Genomic DNA, 23,617 nt, shown 5'->3' with positions numbered 1-23,617 from the left:
CCCGTGAGACGAGTTGGTGCGCGAAGAGTGCTCCGTACACAAGACCACCGCGTACGTCCATTTCAGCGATTCCGAGCGCAGCTCGGCTCCCGGAGACGAAGGGCGAGGCTCTTTTGAGTGAAAAAATCTGCCCGGCCTGACAGAAACCAGGGTGGTGGTCGTCAGTGCACCGCGCGCGCATAAAGCCGCTCCAGGGACGGCGTCTCATCATCGGCCGCAATATGAAAGCACGCCGGCGTGTCTCTCCGGACATAAATGAAAACTCCGGCCGGCCGCGGCTGTTTTATGCGGCCGCCAGCGGCGCGTGCAGCGCTGCATTCGAGCCCTTCCCGTCGGCGATGTGCGTTGCCATTTGGGTTGCTGCTGTGGGCGCACGAAACGCGGATGCGAAGTGCCTCACAGTCGTTTTCTCATTAAAAGCCACCTCTTGTTGTTCTCGTTTTAAAATTTCCGGGCTCGTTTTTGAAACTTTTCGGAGATTAATTAGGTGCGAGTGGAAAGCAGTCTGTCAGCGGTTCTCTGCGCGCTCTCTTTATCAGCTGAAGCGACCGGGAGAGGCCAGCCAGTAACTAGTCGCACAGATTAGCCAGCCAGCGTAATTAAGGTATGACTGCAGCGGTGGGCCCGCTTTATCAAGCTTTCGAAAACATGAACTAGAAGAAACGCGGGTAACATTCTCTTCGACTATCCTTTTTGTTCTAAACACATTTTCTAAGTGTTTAACCTGTTAATGCCCAAATCATGAAGGAATAAAAGAAATGAAACAATGCTTTGGCATTATGTATGCCAATATGCCCACAAAAAAATTCAATAACAAATCTTTGTTAGCACTGCTAAAATTTGAAAAATCGGCGTGTGTAGCCAATTAGCGACTGTCAGCATTTGGTCCATTTTGGGGAGGTAGTCCGAGTTGTTTCAAAGACCAAAACGAAAGGCCCGAACAAACTTGACGCCCAAGAGACAGTATACATTTTTTTCTTCAACAATTGTCTTCCTATTATTCCCAAAAATGTGAGAAAATGAGAAACCAGGAATTGTTGGACGCTGACTGGAAGCCGCGCATTAGCGCCCTCTCTTTCTTCACACAGTTCGCTCACAGGGACGCCAGACATTTTGAGTGCAAAGGTCTGGCTTTTGAGAATATGGCATAACACTATGTATGTAAGCTCCATGTGGTAACGAGTACACGGTGTGGAAACGATCTGTCGCGAATTCACGACACTGGGCAGTAAATGGTTGAAACAAACTCGAAATGCCACCTCAGTCGGTTGAGTGAAATGTGTGTTTCATTTTAGTATTGTTATCACTATCTTTCTTCTTCCTCTTCTTCTTCTTATTATGATTATATACATCAGTTAAGCCACATGTAAAATACTTATTACGGCATCTTAGACCTTTGCTTATGCAGCATGGAAGCCGTCCATGTTGCCAAGAGCGAGTCAAACCAGTCCGCAAAACTGCCTCTCCCCATTCTCCCTATCCACACTGCGAACATTTCTGGAATTTTGGAGTGTTACAGGGGTTGCCGCTGCCCACAAATCTGGATCAAAAACCGATGCGATAAACTACAGATCGATATCGTTTCTCTGCTCTGCTTCCAAGGTTTTTGAGACTGACATATACATGTTAAATCTCAAGTAGCAGCAATACAGCTCTCCGACCAAAACAGCATAGCTTTATGGCAGGCTGCACAATAACCACAAATCTTGTTAGTTTCATGTGGAACGCCTCGGATGCGGTTGCAAAAAGAAGCCAACTTGACACAAACTACTGTGACCTTAGAAAACCCTTTGATGTAGTTTGTAATCATTCACTTTATCATAGACTTTCACAAGCAGCCCTCCCTGCGACATTATTGGCACTGCTCCGCAGCTATCCTACACACCGTAAGTGCTAAGGGACTGCTGGTGGGCAGACCTCGAAAATGCACTCGTCCAGAAGTGGTATGCCATAGGGTTCCGTGCTCGGACCACTTCTGTTTTCTTCATTTGCAAATGGCATTGACGCTACTCACCAACATTCATCATTCCTCCTTAATGCCGACATCAAAATATTTAAAGAAGCTTGCACTATAAATGACTGCACACTACTGCAACATGATATATCTGCTTTCGACGCTTGGTGCGCTGCCAACAAACTCTGCCTCAGCTGTACGAAGACTAGAATTGTTTTGTACACACGAAAAACTGGTGACCTACGTTTCCCGTACCGGGCGTGCGGTGACCTTGGCATTGTTTATGACTCTTCGCTTACTTTCTATGCGCACGCAAACCGCATGACTAGAAACGCCATACGAACCCTCGCTACAGCGAGTCGCGTCTCGAGAGGCTTTAGAACTCCAGGGACCTTTAATAAGCTTTATTGCTCTTTATGTCGCCCATTATTGAAGTAAGCCTCCGTCACATGCAGCAGAACTTGCCAGTATAAAAAGATCGCAATAAACGAGTTCAGCCGCAGTTCCTCGCCATAACAAAACACCGGTGTTCTAGAAAGACAAATGTCAAATTTGCTGCCTCCTACTTTCCCAGCTTCTCTGTAATGGAACTGTTTCTCCCTAGACGCACGAAAGCCAGTGTGAGTGTCCTTTTTAAACTACTCCGCTGTGGTACTGCTCTTCTGAGCTGCATCAAATTTCGTGTCGCACAAAAACTCGCAATAGTATCTAGGCGCTTCCATGTGACTCGAGGCGTCACCGCAAACACAATCGCGTACATTCTGCAAGCGTGCAATGCACATTCACATCATTTAGATATATTGCACTGCTCGCTATATGTCTTTTTTTTTTCAAAAACTTCGACCTATTCTGTAAGGTGAGACTGCACATTCCTCGAGACGCCGTGCTAGAAACCCGTACGCGGTACCTTCGTGTCTGACGATCGGAAAAATCGCCTCACGGCAGTTATTTGGGCGAAACTGCTTTTAAGTCTTGTATTATTAACTTTCTGTATATACCGCATTACATGCTCTCTTGTACTATCATATGCTCATCTCTTATAAAGGGTTAAAATTGAATGTAGTTTGGCATAAAATGCCTACTGTGCGGCGTTTGATTGCGGATAAATGCCCTGTTTGAGAAGTGTAAGTGTGCCAGTTATTGGCGGTGCATAACATCTCCCGCGAAGTAAGATGGTTTATGGTGGACTTTTTGGCAGTAGCAACAGCCACCATGCTATCTCTGCTTTAGCAAAACATTTTCAGGTTATTATTTACGGTATCCGCTGCCCATACCGTACGAATGTAACCATTGAATACTTCTGAAAGTTCCCCTTGTGTATGTTAGCCTGTGAGCCTGCCGCTGTCCGGGGAAACAGCACAAACTGAGGCTTATGCGAGGTTTTCGTTATAGAGTTTATAGTTCGCTGTAGAACGCTGAATGGTCATTCATTTGTAATTACAACCGTATTCACGGTAAGAAGCAGTAGCGGTGAAAATGTCCAGGCGTCGCAAGGAACGTTACAGATGAAAAACACTAAAAAAAAAGAAGGGCTTCAGTCGAGTGACAACTAGCCGTTCCAGAAGGGACGTTTTGCTCCCATTTTTCTCCGGCCCGGCACTTAGGCCTACGACGCCGCAGAAGTTTCTTGAGCAAGAGCAGTTATTACAAGAAACATGACTCTAAAATATGCTCAGTAAACTCTGCCTAAATTTCAAGCAGTTACATGGGGAGACTTGGTATGCCAGTGCTAAGAAAACTAATGAAGTGCTACCTGATGCAATCCTAAAGGAAGCAACGGTGTTGTACGGCTTTTAGCAGTCGTTCGCACCACAAGTCAGTGGATGTGAAGGACCCCAATGCGATTGATTGTCGTGTTTCGACGAATGGTTGGCAACGTTGAAATACTCCGAGACAGTAAGCATGAAATATGTTTAGCACGGTGCTATTTAGCCGCGGGTACCGCGTGCTGCGAAAGTCTGAGTCTGACATCCACCGTCATGAAAAGCTGTCTTTCCGCTAGCCCTCACTGCGGCTCGAGGATTGCGCAGGAAGTTCAGTGCTTAGGACAGCATTAGTGCCAAGTATCGGGGAATTTTATGCGTCGAAAGTGCCATAAAAAACGAGACCGGGGAAAGAAAACTTAGAATCAGTTCGCTGTCTCTATGGGAGAAGCAATGACAGGGCTAGCTTTGCCGCATCCCCCTCGACAGCGCCCGCCTCCAAGTAAATACGTAGTACAAGTGACCAGAGCTCAATCTGGATAGCATCATTGGTGGCCAGCCGGTGATGCCACACAGGATCACCACTGGAAGTTTTCAGCTTCGATATACGACGTCTATCGAGGAAAAAGTATGCATGAAAGACACGGCATTCTGAGCCATAAAATCCTATAACATCCGTTTGTATAGTATCGGTGGTATATATAGGCATGTGGGAACCTTCAGAAGGCTGCGACGAATTCGTAATCTCCTAATTTGTGCTCATAATTCAAAAGGACAAAGTAGGGACACAGAAATAAATGGCCACTCGCCCATAATCTGGTCTCTCGCCATCCCAAAGTTGCGCGCTGCCGCTTGAGGGCTCAGGGATTGCCTAACTTTCAGTGTCCCCCATAAAGGCGTACCGCTGGCGAATTTTCGGATCTCTTTGAGGGCACAAAAAGGAACCAGCGGCGAAGAAGGGGGCTCTCCACTCGCTCGTATTTTTCAGCCTCGCTGGCCCCGGTGTCCCGGCGAGCCAGCGACGGGGAAGACGCCGCGCGGGAGGAGAGATCGCGTGGCCCGGATGTGGCGCGCCGCCCGACCGCGATGGTCCCAGGCATCCCGCGAACTGCTCGAGAATCGGATAGCCGCAGCAACTCAACCTCACCGTATCGACCGCACACGCCTCGCACACACCCCGAATCCTAGACGGTGGATGTACACTCCCCTTCCTACCCTGCCTGCCTGCTGCGCTCCTTTGGAGGGTCGACAATTGGATAGCCACAGACAAGGCCGCCGTCTTAGAGGCCCTCTCTGCCCCCTTGTTTAATCCTTACTTTCCGGTTGAGTCACTAAAAGTGCCAGACGGACCAAAGCGGCACAACATCGAATTGAAAGCGTGCAGGGCACCCTGAGCGATCAGTGTGTAGGGCTCGGATAAGCGGGCTAACTGGAACGCCTTGTTGCGCTGTGCGGAACGCTGCCGGAGTTGAAACAAAACGGAACAAATGCAAAAAATGCGTGTACGCTGGAAAGCGCTGAACTTGGGGCTCGAGGTAGCTTGCGCTGCTTACGCGCGAGTGCGTGGCTGATGGGGTACTGGACAGTGTGCCGCATGAATTTATGTAGTCAGGAGAGACAGAGAGAAGCGATGCTTTTGACCGCATTTTTATGAAGCCTCTACACACTTTCTTTAATTAGGCCTTCGCTATCCACGAACTCCCAAGCGTCTGATTGAAGGTTCGAATAATAGTGAATTTCTTCGTACCAGTACATAACTCTGGCAAGTTGCAGTTAAGGATTCCACTTCGCGTTCGAACGCCTGGGATTGTTAACACACACCGAAGTCTGAGAACGCGAGCATTTATACCATATTTCTGTCGAACAGGGGCCGCCGCAGCAGCCAAAATTCATCCCACGAACTTTTGCTCAGCAACTGAACACCGCAGCCAGTGAGTCGCCGGGGAGAGTCGCTGACTTACAAGTGATGGAGGAGCTGTCAGTACTCACTCTTACCCATTTCAAAAATTCATGTTCTGAGCAGAAAGAGAAGGAACAGACGGAAAGCGCATGCGCGACAGATCGCATTAAGCTGCGTTTGGGTAGAAGTGACGCGATCGCAGCAACACGAAACATTGCGACGCCTCAAGAAGAGGAAGTTCACCTCTGCCGAACATGTTACATTGTGCACGGTGCCCCGCCTAAGGAGCACCAAGAGCACAGAAGAAGAAATGAAAAAATAACCACGCGACGGGCGCGTGACGACGCAGCCTGCACCGCGATCCCGCGGTTCGCTTTGACGAGCTACCGCGTTCTCCGGAAGGTGTGCACAGTGACGTGTCATCTGCATCACAGCCGCGCAGACGACGTCAGTCCGGCGCCAGTACAGAAACCTCTCATTGTTTCTGCTCAGGGTTTGAAACTTGGAACGGCCGCAGCTCCACGCACCACCTAACAGATCTCAGCCCGCCGCCGTATAGGCCTGCACGTTCAGCGTCATATCGGGATAACGGTGGACGTACGAATCGGTCAGTGCAAACAAAGATCGTCCAGCTTTGGTTTACGGCACCGCGCCACAAGCAGGAAATTCACGTGCGGTCACGGTGGCTGGCGCCAACGGTATGCGTGTTCAGAAATTACATGGGGGCATAAGCATACAACCGCATTTTTCCTATACGTACTGTTATGATCGGAGGCCCCGACAGCGGGAACAGACGAGCCCGGCAGGCGCCATCGAACTATGTTTGACCAAAGGTGCTGTCGTCCTGTTAAGAGGATTAGGAACGGCTCCTGGCGACGGTGAGCTGTGACGAAAGGCCTCTCATCCCTTCGTCCGGAGTATGGAATGCGGCATTTCTCCCGATCTGCGCCCTCACGTGGACCGGCAGAAAGACCCGAACAAAGGCGCCGGACCCGCCTCGCTCGCTTGCACTTGCGCGGCCAGACAAAGCGGGGGCGGACACGGCTGATTCATCTTACCCTCTGGAATGCCCGGGGCCGTCAGGACGCATCTTTCCACGGAGGGGATCACCGCCTACAAAGCCAACGACCTTATGCACATGGTCAACCCGCCGGAAACCACATTCCAGGACGCCTCTTTCCCACGGAGGGCATTACCGCCTGCTAAGCCAGCGACCCTATGCACCTGGTCAACCGGTCGGAAACAGCATTCCAGGACCTCAAGGCGCCAGGATTCCTTATCGCCTGTGCACGTGTTTGTGGGGGCGGAGCGGTCACGGGGTTAGGGAAGAGACTATGAAGAGTGTGTCTGCCCATTGGACGCTTGATCAGATACCGGTTTCTCTAGCTAGGTGCCTAGGGAATATCCACTGTATTTAAGCCGCGATTTAGCTGGTTTCACGGCACTTCATCTCTGACTTTTTGTCTCCCTGCTTCTCTTGTAAATATGTAAATAAACCTTCAAGTTTACCAACCCTCCTGAAGGCTTCCCTCTGTCGTCTGCAGAGTTCATCGTCATGCGGTGAAGACCTCGGTCCCGATACCCAAGCATATCAGTACCCTCAGGACGGAGCTCTGAAGAGGGGAGTTGTCAAGGTGTATATTTGAAGCTGCCGGTGTGAGTAATTAACATGGGAAAATAAAAGAAATACAAATGAACAAGGTACCGAAGTTCATTGGGCGCAGTCAGCAGGAGTTATAATTAAAACGGTTTATTGTGGGTAACGCGACAAATAATTACAAGTGTTTTATAATATATTCCTACATAAGCGCCTGCTCATCTTTGGCAGGCTGCATCTAAATTGAGATGAAAACTTTGTTGCATGACACCAAGAGGACAAACGTGGGTCCCCAACGCATGCACGCCACTTGCTTTTGCAGCAGTTGACCCAGGTTCAAGCCACTGCCCACATAAGGACTTACAGTATACGCCAATGGATTGGCGCCAGTAGTAAATTTTGCTGAGCAAATCTACTTTGAAGCATCTTTTGCAAACATTTCAATGCACGACCTGAAACCTGTCACTCGAAATGTCAGTGCCTATCGGCATCGCCCGCTAAAATGGTTTATGCAGAAGGAAAAAAAAAAACGTCCGCAGCAGAAAGAACGAGAACACTGCGCGGTGGCTCACGAGAGGTCAGTGATTGTGACAGATGCGAAACGATGAAGGGTCAGTTATCATAGCCAATAGCTGCGATATGCTCACGTGCGCCCAATTCAACCATTGCGCTGCGGAAGGAAACAGCTGATGATACGTGCAGCGTTCATTTCGGGAAAAGAGCCAGAACCTCAGTCGTTACATTGCGGCCGATGGCGCACTGGGCGCCGCGAGCCGACACCACGTCAGCACTAGCCAAAGACGTCGGCTGTGAAAACAACGCGGTAAATAAGCCGCGAGCGATGGCGTGAAAGACATCGCCGGCGTAGCAAGCGTAGGAGGATGGTCAGCGCTAACGTGGTTTGTTGAGACTAGGTTTCGGCCCCACAGCCGAGCACCATAACCACCGAGCCACCGCGGCGGCTCAGTTTGTTGCCGAGGTCTTAAAAAGTATTATGTTTTATGATTCTCACCTCTCCCCCGCCCCCTATTCTTCCGTTCAATTTTTTTGTTTTCTTTTACTTGTGCATCGAACAAGACTGATAGATGACGTACGCGCTCTCACTCAACACGGGCTAGCCCATGCTTGGAGAGAGAAAAAGGATGATCGGCAGTCCGAAATGCTGCGCTTTTCTCCGTCTGCACGTCTCAGCAGACCACCGATTCCCCAAGTCAGCGGTCGCCACCATCTGCGTGGCTATATTGGAATAAAAGCAGCTCACCGATGAGGTCGAAGAGGTAGACTTTGTTGCGCAGCCGCTGCTCCATGCCCAGGTAGACAAGCACCCTGGCGGCGTGATGCTTCACGTAGCGCGCGTACTTGGTGCTGTGGTTGGTGTAGTACCACTCATCAGAGGGCAGCACCAGCTGCGTCAGGCTGTCCGGCAGCTCGGCGTCCGTCAGCGCCGTGTGGTGGTCGGGCACCAGCGCCAGCGTCGCCACTATTTGCAGCACCAGGCACAGCAGTTGCTGCGTACACGCGGTTTCTGGTGAGCGCGGGCGAGGAAAATTCCCAAATGCGGCAGTTGGTGACTACACACAGCAAGTCAAGTCAAGTCAAGTCAAAGTCAAATTTATTTTTCTCCGAGAGGAAGAAAGGGGGCAACGGAAAAAAGCTGCACATGCGCAGCTTGACGAAGCCCGGCCCCCTTGGGTACAGTTCAGCAGCAATTCAAGAAAAATAAACAAAGGACGCTCAATGACAAGCATTGTACAAGATATATACATATGGACGACAATGTCAGGGTTTTATACGTGAGATGCAAAAAGTAAGCGGCTGACATAATACAATGCACGTGGTACAGGGCGTAGTTGCAGCAATATGTAAGCAAAAATGTCGTTAGCTGCACGATATAAAGAAAAAAGGAAGGGATATAAAATCATACAGGTGGGCAATAGTGCAGCGGAGGATAAGAAATGAAGCCAGAGACAATGGTGAGGTATTAACAGAAAGCGGATGCATTACGATCTAATTTTTTGAAAAGTGAGCGTGCAGATTCTGTATTTGTATCAACACCAACGCGACTGAGTGCGTTCAAGAGGACGGCGATGTGGTACGATAAAGATTGATTGCCAAGGACCAGGCTATCCGGAATCTTCGACTAGCATCAAATCGAAATCACTTTCTTTGCGCACGTGATAAATTCAAAAAGCGAAAAATGCATCGCACACGCAAAAGGGGAAAAAAAGAGAAATCAATGGCCAACTTTTACACAACACATCATGTAGCACCCACTGTGTGAAGAACTATGCCGTAGACGCTTATGTAGGGCACAAAAAATAAGCGCTCTATACCGTGCCTAGCGCGCTAGGAAAGAAGCGCAAGCAAAACCTAGCTCTAGTCGCTGTACGAGCTATGGGATGTCTCGAATAGCAGAAAGGAAGGAAGAGGCACGTTTCATAAATACGCAGTTCTGGATCCCCAGAATTCGCCATTCATTTGCACAGCGAGGACAACTGAGGACTACAGCTGGAAAGCATTCTGCTATAAGCGCCACTCTGATTATTTCCAGCACTCCAAACACCCCAGCTAACAAGTGAGACAAGCGGCATTTGTTGCTTATATCGTGGTAACCTTGTATGCAAGTCGATTTCATTATTGATTCAGTCACCCAAATCGTCCGCTGGATTGCTGAATTCCATCACTTCTTTACCCGCAACTTACTGATCAAGTGAGTTACTCATTAGTTTCTTCAACTGTTTATTCAGCAACAAGACGAATGATTGTTATTAGCATCCTTGCCTAGTGCCAAGGATAAATAGTCTAGCGAGTGCATTATTTTGCTGACTGATTTCTAAGGCCACTGATGAAAGATCAATTCCGCTCATTTCCTTCTTCCTCATAACCTGATCTCGCAACTTGTGACAAGAAGCGTGCCTAAAGAGATGCTAGAGGTTCCACTTACGGGGTCGTGGGTCGAATCCAGCGCGTTCACCAGTATTTTGAGGTGGGCCTCTTCGACCAGCTTGTTCTGCACTTCGGTGTTCTGGCTCATGAAGAGGACGGCTCGGGCACTCAGAATCTGCAGGCAGTGGTAGCTGCAATGCCGCCACCTGAAACGAGCACGCAAGAGTCGATGCAGCGGGGCAAGGGACGGAGGCAGCGCTCGCGACTTTCAGGCGGCCTCAATCAGCACTGCCAGCAAAGCATGGCCACTGGACCGGCGATTTAGGAAAATTTAGGACGAAGTACCAGTGTACACAAATAGAGCGGCAAGAGGACGCAGACCACAAGTGGGCGCGTGTGCGGCGAAGGAAATTGAGGGCGTAGAATGAGTGTGCACTCAGCTGCAGTTGTTACTCTACCTTGTCTGATGCTATTTTAAAGCTTCGCGTCATATACGACACTACAATAATAGGTGCAGAGTAAGACACAAGAACGAAAAAAACACAACAAATGCGTGTCTATTTCACTCTGCCTGTTTTTCGTAGGAAAAGTTCTTCGTTCGCTGTTCAAAGCAATGAGTTCCATGTGCTCGACTATGCGTTGCGCTGGTCGCGAGCTTCTGGGCCTATCAGCCTTGTAAGCAGTCTAGAAATCAATGGCCATACCGGAAGAGGAACTTGTTTATGCAAAGCATCTTTTGAATCTCCCACTGCGAATGCTGCTGATAGCCGAACACGAATGCTGCACAAAAAGAAGTGCGCTCTTTCGGTTGTCTCACACTGGGGCGTACTGCAAAAACAGCTGGTTTTATCAGTCGCCCTAGTTTCTTTAATAGGTGTGCCTTTTGTTCAATCTGTGTGCCGCCTAATCGAGGCCGGTGAGCCTCGTTGCGCGATGGAACGTTGCATTTCTTTTTATGGCGACAGTGTGCCTGGTGGCATACAATATTATTTAAAAATATACGTGAAATGCGTCTCCGGGTTGCGTAAACTTTTCAAAAAACGGCAAAGATGAAACACTAGCCAAAATGTCATCACAGGCACAATCCGGAAGCAGCGCTGCGTTCTTTTCTGGGCAAAAAAAAAAAAGACAAGGGTCTGAATAAAATGTTGGTCAAAGTTTGTTCCTGACGTCTGCGGAAATACGAGAGAATAAGTGATTGCGAACACTCAAGCCTACTAAGGCTTAACCAATTCGTTACGCAGTGCACAATGCTGCGTTGCGTACAGCTCATTGCAAAATGGCGCTGAGGGTCGCAAAGGCGGCTCCCGTATCTCCCCCACCAATCCTGGAACATTATATAGATTTTTTTCACTTATAAAACCTTTTCTGTTTACTTAATGAAGTGCGTTCCCGTTCTTTAGGAAAACGCGCACGTGGGGACCGAATCCTCCTTGCTAAAGGGAAACGGCGTTTCTGTCTTTGTTAGCGTGCAGAAGGAAACAAAAAATTTAAATCTTTTTGGTTCGAAGAAAAACTGTCGTGCTGAGCTTCACGGCCTCTTCTGATCTGCTATGCAAACTTACACAGCGCTCAAGGAAACGGTGTAGCCGAACTGCGCAACACCTCAATCTTTCTGCAGCGCTCAATTTTAAGCAGAACAGAGCAAGTCTCGACAGAGAGGAACAAGCGCTGGTCCTCGGATTATGTGCACCCGTTCTACTTTTCTAACGCGCCGCCAGAAAGCAAGAAGGAAAGAGAAACGTGAGTGCTTTTTTTGCCTCCCTCGGAAGGCCCATTAACCATTACGGATTGTCTTGAATACTGCAGGAAGAGGAGGCTTTTTCTTTTTTTTTTCTAGGGCGCGGTGCGACAGCAGATCTCGAACAACAACTAGAAATGGGGCGTTCAGGTACGAGTCTGGCATGGCGTTGTGCTTTTGCCCTTTATGAGAGTAGACGCTGTTGTGGAACGTTCAGCCGCTGTCTGTGCACAGCGGTTGCGAACAGAAGGTCGACAAACACAGCGAGCACTTTCGAATAACGCGGAGGTCACTTAACGATCCGCTTTGCACTCTGAATGCCAGATCCATAAGGCGAACGCACGAGCGTCTTCAAAGAGGTGAGAGAGAGTCAAACAATAAGATAGAAGAAAGAATACACAGGCAGCGGCATCGCCGAAATCAGACGGCTTAAGGAGTTTCCCCGGCCTTGTATAGGCGCGCCCCGAGACCGTCTGAAGGCGGTGATGCACGGCCACGTTGTTTCTCCCGCTTCATTTCGTTTCCCGAACGTGCCCCTCGGCTGATTTCATTTCGTTCAGCGATCTCGAAACAAGAAAAGGGGACGAATTTCGACCCTTCTTCGCCTCCGATAAATCTTGCCCGTCGGGCGCGGATGTCGGCTCCTCTTGGCGGCAGCCGGGGCGCGAATGGAACGCGACGTATAAAGCTTCGACGCGCTCGCAGGTTCAGCGCGGAGCGATCAATGACAGCGGCCCGGCGTGTGCGACCCATGGAGGCGCGGCATTCGGTTCACGCGCGCAGACCGCCGCTCTCGTGCTCCGAGTCACGTATGACGGACGGCCTTTGATGGATGAGAAGACAATTGCGGCCGAAAGACGCGCCAACCGTCGGCTTGCGCGCGCGAGCCTGGGAAATCCCGAATCTCGGCCCTTATTTCCTTTTTTTTCTTTCGCTCCCCCCTCTGCCTCCTTCCTTTCCTTTATACCCGGGTCGAGACAGCAGCGAGACGGCTGGAGTGCAATGACACTTTCGAGATGCAACGTAATCGAGGAATTTCTCTTTCGATGACGATGATGATAGTGAATTTTTATGGCGCAAGGGCATCTGCGGACAAAGAGCGCCATGGCACAAGGCATTTTCGTCTGCTCAAGGTGGGGTCAAAGACCCATTTCTTAAGCATTCCACCCTGAATAAGCCGAGCGCCAGGCCAGTGGAAGCTTGTACCCATTGTATCACCGGTCGGTACCCGGCGGCACTGGGGATCGAACCCCGCACCTTCCGCATACAAGGCGGATGCTCAAACACGAGGTCAACCGCTGCGGTGTTTGCTCTTTCGAGAAAGACAAAGAAATCGGCGCTCATCATGACGCGGACCGGCCGAAACGAAAGCTGCACATGCATGAGAGGGCCGTGGGAAACCCCAGCGCAATTGCAAAAGGAAAATACGCACAATGCCTTTGAATACATGCGTACACATTGATGCTGCAGAGCTGAGGTTAGAGGAGGAATATAGCAAATCATAAGCCAGGTAATTCATGCACATGCCAGGGAGATATTACCCGGGATTCCATGTAGTGCGAAGTTCTTTCGTTGAGTTACACCACAAATTACGCGCCCACTCAGCTGTAGGTTGTGGTATAGAAAAACATGCGCGCGCTTGAAAAGAGACCATGCGCTTGAAACAAAGGCATCGCCAAATTCGATACGTATCGAGTGGCCTGCCCTGTGACACACAGAAGAGCACCACAGAGGTCCTACATTCCAATGCTGGTTGCCATGAGTCACGGTGTCAGAAATGTATGGTTGAGCTTGATGCATGATCGGCAGAAGGGCGGGTACTAGGCCAATGCAGTCAATTTTTTGGATTTAACAGGACACTATAGTTTATGCTTTCTGTCCAAGAAGAAGGCACGGAAAAAAATTGTAGGAAGACACTTGGGAAAGTTGGTAGGGATCCATGATGCTGCTTTGTTCTCGATGCACTGCAGCCAAGCCAGAATGCGTTCCTGGCACTTGGACGCTTTCGTCGTTGAATCAAAAAGCTTTTCTACTGTTGTCGGTCACATACTGTTGAAACAGGACTGATTTCTTTGTTAAACGAGAGTGAACAGAAGATTGAAGCGACCGTCGTAACGCGTAATTGTGACGTTTCCGAGGCACGAAATATCCGAATGTCATTTACATCTTTAGTGGAGAGATAACCAAAATATTCGGCTTTTTGTGCAAACTGGTTGTCAACTTTCACAGAGGACCCGTAACTATACCACGTACCGGTGTGAGGGAGTGCAGTGGTGGCGGGTGCCGACGACGCGCTTGTGGAGAGTGATGGCGTTGTTGAGCATGTTGAGCAGGAAGTCAACGCCCTCGTCAGCCAGGATAGCCAGGAAGCTGGGTCGAGTGGCGCGGGACGGGGGCTCGGCGTCGGCCGCAGGGTCGCGGCCGCCTGACCGCCACGCCCACCACCAACGACCCGGAGGCGGGTCTGGCGCCTTGGGCACCTTCCAGGGGAACACCTGCGCGGCAACGTCCGTCTCACCATCGCCCCCTCGCCTTGGGACTGCTCACCATGCACGATGTAGGCTCCTCCGGGCAGAGTACTCATATACAAGCGCACCCTAAGGATGCGCCGATATTACACTCTGAGCTAAAAATGGACTAACTGCACCACTTAGTCCTCGTGAGGGACATGTCTTTTAGGAGACCAACTGTAACTGATGTCCCTGTTTAGGTTATCTCTAAAGGCCGTAACGATTGCTCTTGAAGGGCCTAATGGCTAGGGCAAAGCAGTTAGCCCTCGAAGAACTAGTCCCTGTGACACTTTTTGTCTTTTCTGGCTGCGAGTGCGCGGTCCAGAAACCGGGGGACCATCTTTTGCGATCACAGTTTATTCTTGCCAGCCTGTGCACTTTCGCATTTGGCACGTACCTTAAGCACGAATGAGCCATTTCAATTTAAAGCAGCCCAACATACACGAGATAGGGACAACGCATACAAAGCGAGATCCCTAAACCGGACGACACAGCAAGCCCAGCAGAGCTCTAAGAACGAAATTAATAATAAGAACCAATCAACAGACAGTGCGGTTGATCTTCTGAGCAAGAGAAGACGGATGACCAGTGCAGTCGGCACTTGTCGGCAGCTCATGCTGCAGTGCACGTACCGAGGGCAGCGGCTGGAAGGCGTGGTTCTCCTTGAGGCTCGAGGACTGGTGCCACAGCGCGGCCAGCCTGTGCGCTGAGCAGCGGCCCGTGGCGCGGCTCCGGCTGGGCCGCAGCGCCAGGCCTCGAGCGACGCCCAGGTCCACCAGCTTGTTTATGAGCAGCAGCGCGGTGAACTGCAGCGCCTGGCCCCCGCGCAGGCTGCTCAGAGCCACACGCAGGAGCTGGCACATGTGCGCCGCCACCGTGTCGTCGTCGACCGCCGGGTCGCCAGGTTCGCTCTGCTCGGAGGTCACGGTCTGCGATGGGAACGGTGCTGACGTGAACGAGAGCCTGCACGGGCTATTCCGCTTCCTGGTCAAATGAGGTGCTAACGATGCGAGTACGCCGCTCTAGTAATGTAAGCTAAAATGCGTCTGCATGCTTCAAGGCATGACAGAAGTCTGTGATGTCGCAGGTGTCGCAAATTTTAGGACGTTTAGGCTAGACCGGTTTCACTGCCAGAATCATTACGCCAGTGCTTCTGCTGAGAATGTCGGTAGTTGTATTCAGCGGACGTTTCATGGCAACTATGCTTGGAAGAGGAGGATATGTGGTAAGGAATGGCTCAGTATAGTGCATGCAGACAGAGTTTAGAGCGCAGGTTTGTAACCTCCGATCTCTTTCCCGGTCGAAATCAGATAATTCGGATGTCTGAATTAATATATTTCTAAGGAAGCTAGAAATATGAACCCAATGATTTATGTCTGGCGTCTCTTTTCTTATCTCGTTGCCGAAAATTAGGTCAACATCTAAAATCTACAGAGCTAATTTTATAACTCGCAACATTTAGAATTGTTTCTCACTGAGTGCGCAAAGGAAAACACCAACGGGAGATACCCTCTGCCATTAGCCACAATGTCTCTAGACTTGGTACTTGTCTCAAGGTTGCCTCAAGCTTAGGGCTTGCAATGACAACAAGCATCATGGCCGCCACACAAGCTGAACTCACGCGCAGTGGGCATAGTGCAGTTAGTGAAATGTGCCAACACCGAAAATTTTATTCTAAAGCGTGCCCTGTCGAAACTCGGCCGCCTTAGAATTTTATGGCAAAAAAAGAGAGAAAAGAGTAGCGCAACAGAAGACTATGGAGAAAATTCGACACGTCTTTCATTTTGTCAATCGTCTTCTGTTGCGCTACAGCTTTTTTTTTTTCATGAACTATGTGCCAACAAGCCCAGCAAGCCACGCATAGCATACTTTTCGAGTACCACTTTAGCTCTCTAGTAGCTTTAAGGCAGAATTCCAGATATTCTTGAGTAGCGACCATGCATTCGTTCAGGAGGTGAAAGTAAGGGCTGGACTATGCTTTCGGAGAGCAAAGAAGTCACCACGGCTTTTGTACCAACTGGAGGGGACGCAGTTAGATGCGAGGCGTAGCTAGATACTTTAAGGCGGATTACGGCAGATAACGGTGGGTAGACTACGGAGTAAGACAAGCCAGCAGCCGCTTAATCGAAGCGTAGCACGGTTGAATGCTTGGCCAGTTATTCTCTGGGTTCAATTTTTGGTCTCTGTCTTGAGTCAGCTTCGCCTTCCACGACTGCTTACCATCGGTTAGCCCTCACATAACGGCCCGGGCAAAAAATAATTCGAGGAAAAAATCTTTACCGAATAGACCCCAAATTAACGAAAGAAAAATTTACTGCAAATGGAACCGTCACTAGATCCATCGCACACGCCGTTGGAGGGTTTGCCCGTTTCTGTATATCACCTGGAGAACGTGCCATACATGCCTGTCACACATTTTCAGACCGAAGATTTCGACGAATGCCAGGCCATTAATTACGTCCACGGAAGAATTCCCAGAGGTACGATCAGGGATAAGAAACGATACTAAGGAAGCCAAAAGATTGCGACTGACGAGACAGAAGATGGTGAATATCGAAGAGCTCGCCTAAGCTTTAGTCTTCAGTCGCTACACAGCGTAAGACCAGCGCGCCATGCTTTTAGATGCGAAGGAGTGAAGGAGTTTTAGGAGTGAAGGCCTGGCCACCGAAATGTTACCAAACTGTCCACCGTGGCCGGTGGCAGTTAAATTAATGATTGGTCACCAGAGGTTTCTCGGGAAGGGAAACCTGTATTGCACAAGCCCCACCGGTGGCAGCACCTGCTTCGCAGTGTAGTGGCGCATCGCTTAACCGCTGCACCGCTGCGCCAGGAGTGGTAAGAGTAAGGGGACTCCCACGGATCTATGAATGTAAGGTCGGCAATGACCATTTCCGCGTATATGGGCATTAACCCATTAAGTCACAGAACAAAAACTTGTGGTGTTGAAGGTGGCGTTATCTGAAATACAGGTTATGAGGTTACTACGACGCTTTGCTTTGCTCGTTCCGCTCTATGTGCTAGTCTTTGCTGGTCCCTAAATAGTCTACCCCGCTCTACCCTTTGCTGGACTACGTTCTATCACGCTAAAGCCATGCAGCGTTGCGGACAATAGAGCTGCGATTGCACTTAATCACATGTCGATGCCATAAAACTGTCCTCACGCACTGCATGTTTGTGACTGGCTGGCACCTCGGCCAGTTTTATCGTTGGCTATCAGGGTCAGCCAGCGCGCAGGCAACAGCCAATCACAAAATGGTTTTGAGCGAGCCACCAGAGTACGTGCACTCACTAACGCATCATTTCATTCTCCTTTTCTTTTCGTGTCCTCTCACTGGTCGCGGCTTCCTGGTAACGTTGTCCGTGGCGGACGAGACCAGTGACAGGGGGTCAAAAGAAAGTAAAACGAAACGTTTGTGAAAGGCTTGTGAAGTCGGCGCCTGGCTATCCGACTCCATGTTTAGCCTCCAGAGCGCTGCGCAGCTATAGTGAAACGCGAAGTGGATTCTGGACGCACATTTGCACTGCATGCTTTTTCGTGCCCGTAACTTTTGTGGCCCCCGATGTGCACGCGCTTTTTTTTCGCAACTGTCGTCGTGTACTCTAAAAAAGCCCCACTTCTTTTTTGGTTGTCCTCCTCGTGTTTACAGGCCTTATGTTACTGGAATATGCCCCTGTAAAGATATTTATTGTGCGTCTCGGAGTTCCTCATTTTTCATCAAAATTCTGCACCCCAGCGCCATCGGCTTTGTAATAAATCAATAAAAATAACAATAAGTCTACTGTGTTCTTCGTCAGCTCAGTCCAGGCGTGCGCTGTGTAGTGCAGTGATGTACGTTGTCAACAGCTGATCTGTAGTTTGTTGAGGCGCTAGGCTGAACAATGTGAGATCGATCGAAGCGCATTTGGAAGTGGCGCGAGAGACGCTTTGAACAGTGAATCGTATTTCGGGTTGAACTGCGCTTAGTTGTCCACCGCTTGTACAGGCAAAAATTTTCCGTATTATTTTATACACATATTTCTACAGTCATCCTCTTAATGACCTTTAGGCCAAGGACGAAACCGTGAGATAAAAGCAAAACATGCAAATGCGGCAAGACGTATAAAGAGAGAATTACGACGCCTCGAATACGCGTGCCGGTTTTTCCATCTCGTGGTTATCTCAGGAAGCTACTGTGATTCATTCAATCAATGCGGGTAAACAGGGGCCGCATTTCGGAGCGATTGTTTTGCAGATCTATTATGCTGCCTTTATAGCATCAGACCGCCCTGGCTGTGATACGAGAACCGGCGACTGGCACTGCTCGGCAGTTAGCCACAGCAATAAAGGCGGCACCTACCAGCGACAAACGAAGAAAGAATGAACCGGAAAAGGTACCGTTACAAAATGCTGCCCGTGGTGACGTCATTCCTCTTGGCTGCTGCAACATGCGTTTGCACACTTTGCACCTTCCTGGGAACACACCGTGCGGTCTTCTGAAATGACAATATTGCCCTTCACTCTGCTCGAACGAACTGAAATTGGTCTCGCTTTTTGATCTCATGAAGCGGCTTCCCCTGGATTGCAAAAATATAATGTGAAACTCTGCCCCCAAAAATGAGGAGCAGTATATCTGCCGAACGCGGAATGGCAGTTCCGATTAAAGAGCACATTTTTATCACTAAGCGAGGTAAAATCTGCATCACTTGATGTGCTACTTAAGACGAAAGGGTTACCAAAGCATCATCTGACTAAGCTATAGCTCTTTAAAGCAAAGAAGCTTGAGGGCACGAACAAGAACGGCCTCACGGCAGTGGAGACATTACTGCCGACCGTCCCGCGCTTTCCTCAGAGATGGAAACGGCCGAAAGGTTAAGGCCGATTCCCACGACGGTCCGTTCGCCCGCGGCCCGCGCATCACGTGTTTGTGCATCACCAAATTGAGAGGCCTGCTGTCGAACCACGGACTGGACAACCTAGGAAGTTCAACTGCCTCTCGCCTCGCGGAAATTAGCGGCGGCCCGCGAAGATGCGCTCGCTAGGTTTGGCAACCACCGCTCTTGCCAATATTTCGGCTGCCGCATTTCGCTGAGTGACGTTGAGCTGGCGCGCTGTTTTGACAAGCTGTCCCAGTGACTCTAACAAGCTGCACTGCGTTCGCTACCATGACAAAGCGATCGACTGGGCTAGCAAGACGGCCCAGGCCTTTGAGGAATTTGACAAAGGGCCGCACCAGCACCATTCAGTCGCAGTCATGGGTCGGGAGAAAAAGCCAGTTTGACCAGCGTTGCCAAACGCTTTAAAATAATCTGGCAACAGTGGTACACTCAGCGCGTCGTCTGCTCTTTTGGTCCGTTGCATCCCCTTGACGTCATCAGATCGCAGGCCAGTTTTTAGTGGCGTATGAAAACGTGATGCGCGGGCCGCGGGCGAACGGACCGTCGTGTGAATCGGCCTTTACAGGGCACGACCCGGCAATAGGCAGCCGAACGACACTGGCGATTCAGTGTTCGTAACTGATACGTATACGCAGCATGGAACGTGCGAGCTTCAAGTCCAGCTTTCTTGTGTAAAAATTTTGAAAATTGAAAAATTGTATGACACACTAGTGAAAATATTGAAGGTATTATTCTAATATGTAGCAAAACCTTTCTTTTCTAGTGTTTCCATCGATCGCATCAAACAGTTAAGACTGCCATAGAAAACCAATGGGAACGCTTTTGACGATAGCAAAAACGTGAGGAGAAAAATGAAATAGAAGACTGCCGTCGGGTGATCTGCGGATATATTGATAGTTATAGAGAAATCTTACATTAATTGAGAAAATTTCTTTCATTAACGGTCCCCGCTCAAAAATGCTTTGGCAAGAATTGCTGGGTATGACTGAGTCGTGGAAGAAGACCACCACAAGAATTTCAGAAATGCTATTCCCTCAGATATCCACACAGTTAACCGTTTATATGCCTTAGTTTGATTTTTCCTTAGCGCGGTATTGTGGTTGCGAGGCAGCAAGGGAGGAAAAAAAAACGCACAGACAGAGCGCAAACTATCAGCAGATTTTTAGAGCTTTGGTACTCACTTTATTTGAGCTGGTATGCGCGGAGGGCACAGGTTTGTCTCTTAAAAAGTCGGTCACTCACTTCGTCAACATGACTTAAGCACGTGCCGAAGGAGGACTGTGGTGCTATCAGACAATGTTTGGCACTCCTCTCACTTAGAGCCACTCATGGGCCGCATGGTTCTCTTGCATGGTTAACAAGTTGAAGGACACGTGATGCTTCCAAAGCCCGCGCAAAAAAAAAATCTGTTTATAGTTTGCGGTCTGTCTGCCTGCGTGGTTTTTTTCGCCCCAAGTTGCTTCCTAACCAGAGTAGCGCACAATGGAAGCCAAGCAGAAAAGACTAACTAGGCACATTCACAGCTTTACTAGCATTCATGATCTGTCTCGCTATTTGAGGTAAGCGCAGAGCACGGAATGCTTTTTCAATGTCCCTCCCCTTCTCCGTATTCACCCTCTGTAGAAGGCGTAATGCTTAACGAAACGCTGTCTCTCATGCTGTAGCCGTGCATTAATTAATTGCCTGCAAGGCGACTTGTGGCAACTTGCACGTATACCGCTGCCAGCTGAGTTCGCAACTAAGCAACGTCTATCAGAGCTCTTTCCATCTCCGCGATTTTGAATCGAATTTAGCATCGCGTGAAATTGCCCTCGCTCTCGATATCTGCTGATTTTGGCGACCTTACCTACCTGAATCGGGACTAGTGATGGCGGCAACGCGCTGGCGTACGACAAAGGTTTGAGAGGCTATGCTACCCCGACGTTTACTTCAAAACAGCGGTAATCAGTCCTTCTCGGTGCGGACGTCACGAATTTGAACCAAGTGGTGAGAAATTTTTTTAAATTTCATCTTTTCAAGATAAATACGTATTTTGCTATCGAACGAACGTAGACATACCCAGACAGGGCCAGAGTGTCAATTTTTATTCAGAACAATAATTCAGCGGAGTTCTTTGCATCACGTCCGCGGCAATACGACGAGACAAAATGTGCTACATGTCACAAACACGACGAAATTATCTTCTTTAGCCGACAAGCATGTCGTCACCGGCCAAACGGACCGAGAAACCTTCCCAGAGCACCCACCTTCTTTCGTCTACGTACAAATAATAAGCTATAGGCTGACCCAATCGATACGACGACAATCGACGAAGGTGCACACGTTCCCAGGGAAAGTTCACTCATTTCACTCATAACTGCTGAGCGGTTAGAAAATCAAGCCTGACACGAAGTGTCTCGGGCGCGAATGTGTGCCCCGAGTAAAGAATGCGCTAGCGTATGTTCAATTAGACTCAGCACGACAGCCCTGATTTGATTAAAGCGAGAGGACTGAGTTGCAGCACAGGATCGGCGTGCTTTATTAGCTTTTGGCATGAAACGATCGATGGCGCCTGCGATGCAGTCGTCCTGTCGAGTGCGAACCGGACGCGCCGCTGACTTCGTGAACGCCAATGCGCATGCGCTGGCGGTAGGTCCGGACCTTCCATTCATGCTCGAGAATTAGAGCGCGCTTCCGACTCGGCAGAAACCTAATGTGTGTGCTTCGATTGATCGATCGATCGGTTGATTGATTGACTTACCGATTGATGGGTTGATCTACTAGAGAATTGATCGATTGACGGGTTGATCGATTGACGAATCGATCGATAGATAGATTGATTGATTGGTTGCCTGACAAAACAAAATTGTGTGCTCTAATGCTTGTTGTACTTTAGGAGTCGCAATTAATTTCGACTCCTTGGCTTCTTGAAAAGGTGCAGCTAAGTCAGACCCAGTAAAGGGTTTTTATTTGGAACTTTACCGCCATCGAAATGGATTCGCTACGGACAGAATCGAACCTTCAATCTTGAGTGTAGCAGTCGAACGCCTTAGCCACTTAGCCATCGCGGTAGGTGTTTCACTTCCCGTGAAGATAGCAAAAGAAACAAAAATTAATGGACAGTTGAAGTAATGACTGTCAATAAAATTTTCATCGATGGTGCCTACAACGCAGTGCTACCGATTTTTACTGGACTTCGGTGCTCCGCAGCCGCGCATTCTTGCCAACTTCATTATTCCTCACTTTTCGAAAACTTTGAACAACGGCACCATGCTTAGTGGTACATATATAGCGATATATGTATGCACGTTTTGTCAGCCGAGCCATTTCAATTTCAAATTCAGACAGCGGCTTTCGGTAAGAGAGAGAGGAGGAGATTCAGCTTGGTGGATAAACGCAGCGAGGGCGGTTAAAACGAAGGCTCCTGCTCTGCTGCCAGCAGAGCAGGAGCCAGAAGCGAGCAAAGTTACTGACGCTAATCCTCCTAGAGCATAGGCTTAAGCTGGCATGAGCTGCTGTAGGCCAAAACATGCCAGGCGTTTTGTTAATTTCATGACGTTCTAAATTTGGCCTCGGGAGCGAAGCGCGCGGCGAGACCTACGTCTCCCGCTTCCTGGCGACAAAGACGATTGGATGCGCCTTTCAACTAAACTTCGCGAACTTTTTCCGCTCCCGGCAAAGAAAAACGGAGGAAAGAGCGCCCATTCTTCTCAGTTGGCCTCTTTCCCCGCTTTTCGGAATATTCCATCTGCTTTTTTTTTCTCTTCAACTGGCCGGAAACGAAGTCTCCCAAAGAGAAGAAATAAACGAGTTGGAGGCAAAATGTAGACGGCTCCTTTAATGAATGACAACAAGCCCAAAGCCTAGCGTCTCGAAATGAACGAGGTTTCAGAGCCTCCCTCATGAATGCTACGAAGCCACTTCTACCTTCTTTAGTCATTCGTTAGGGTGGGCAATAAGAATAAATAAGAAAAATTGTGCCCTGCCCGCACCGTGCTTCTTTAGTCAGTTGGAATGAAGAGAAACCCCTGCCCGGAGGTTGTTTGTGTGCGCAAAGTCCATTAAGAAAGTTTTTCGGATGAAAGTTTTTCGGAAGAAGCTTTGGCTTCGCCGTAGGTGCCGACTGCTTACGCTCCTGCCATCCGGATATGCACGGCTTTTAGCGGAAAGTGACGGATGGGCGGATAGATCATTCTCTCAAGCTAAGACAAGACCAGCTGCTATGGGTGTGCTGGCGGAAGGTTCGCCTGAGAAAGAGACAGCACGAGACTCGGGCGGTTGCTGCTGAGGGCTCGTCCTTTCGTCGCAGCGATCGGGCAGTTTTCCGATATGCTGTCGCCCAACCCGTCGAGCGCACTGATGCGGGTGCTCGTAAGACATAGGTAGCCAGGTGCGCATACTGCGGCAGGCACCAGTCCTTCCCTGTCTCCTCCTGCTCACCAATAGCACCCCCGGTTCTTTTATTTAAACAG

General features: G+C 49.4%; 1 protein-coding gene across 2 annotated transcripts in view; it reads right to left on the bottom strand.

Moving 5' to 3' along the window:
* LOC144112865 (uncharacterized) overlaps positions 1-23,617 on the bottom strand; it is a 565,400-nt gene that overhangs the window by 245,094 nt on the left and 296,689 nt on the right. For both annotated transcript variants that reach the window (XM_077645681.1, XM_077645682.1), the window contains exons 6-9: positions 14,924-15,220; positions 14,035-14,276; positions 10,099-10,246; positions 8,416-8,662 (exon numbers count right to left, since the gene is read on the bottom strand). In XM_077645681.1, coding sequence (XP_077501807.1) covers positions 8,416-8,662; positions 10,099-10,246; positions 14,035-14,276; positions 14,924-15,220 — 934 coding nt within the window. The remainder of the gene's footprint in view (positions 1-8,415; positions 8,663-10,098; positions 10,247-14,034; positions 14,277-14,923; positions 15,221-23,617) is intronic.

Source organism: Amblyomma americanum, chromosome 1 (genome assembly GCF_052857255.1).
Source record: "Amblyomma americanum isolate KBUSLIRL-KWMA chromosome 1, ASM5285725v1, whole genome shotgun sequence".
Lineage (NCBI taxonomy): Eukaryota > Metazoa > Arthropoda > Arachnida > Ixodida > Ixodidae > Amblyomma > Amblyomma americanum.
Note: the sequence above shows the minus strand (reverse complement) of the source record. Positions and strands in the feature narration are given on the sequence as shown.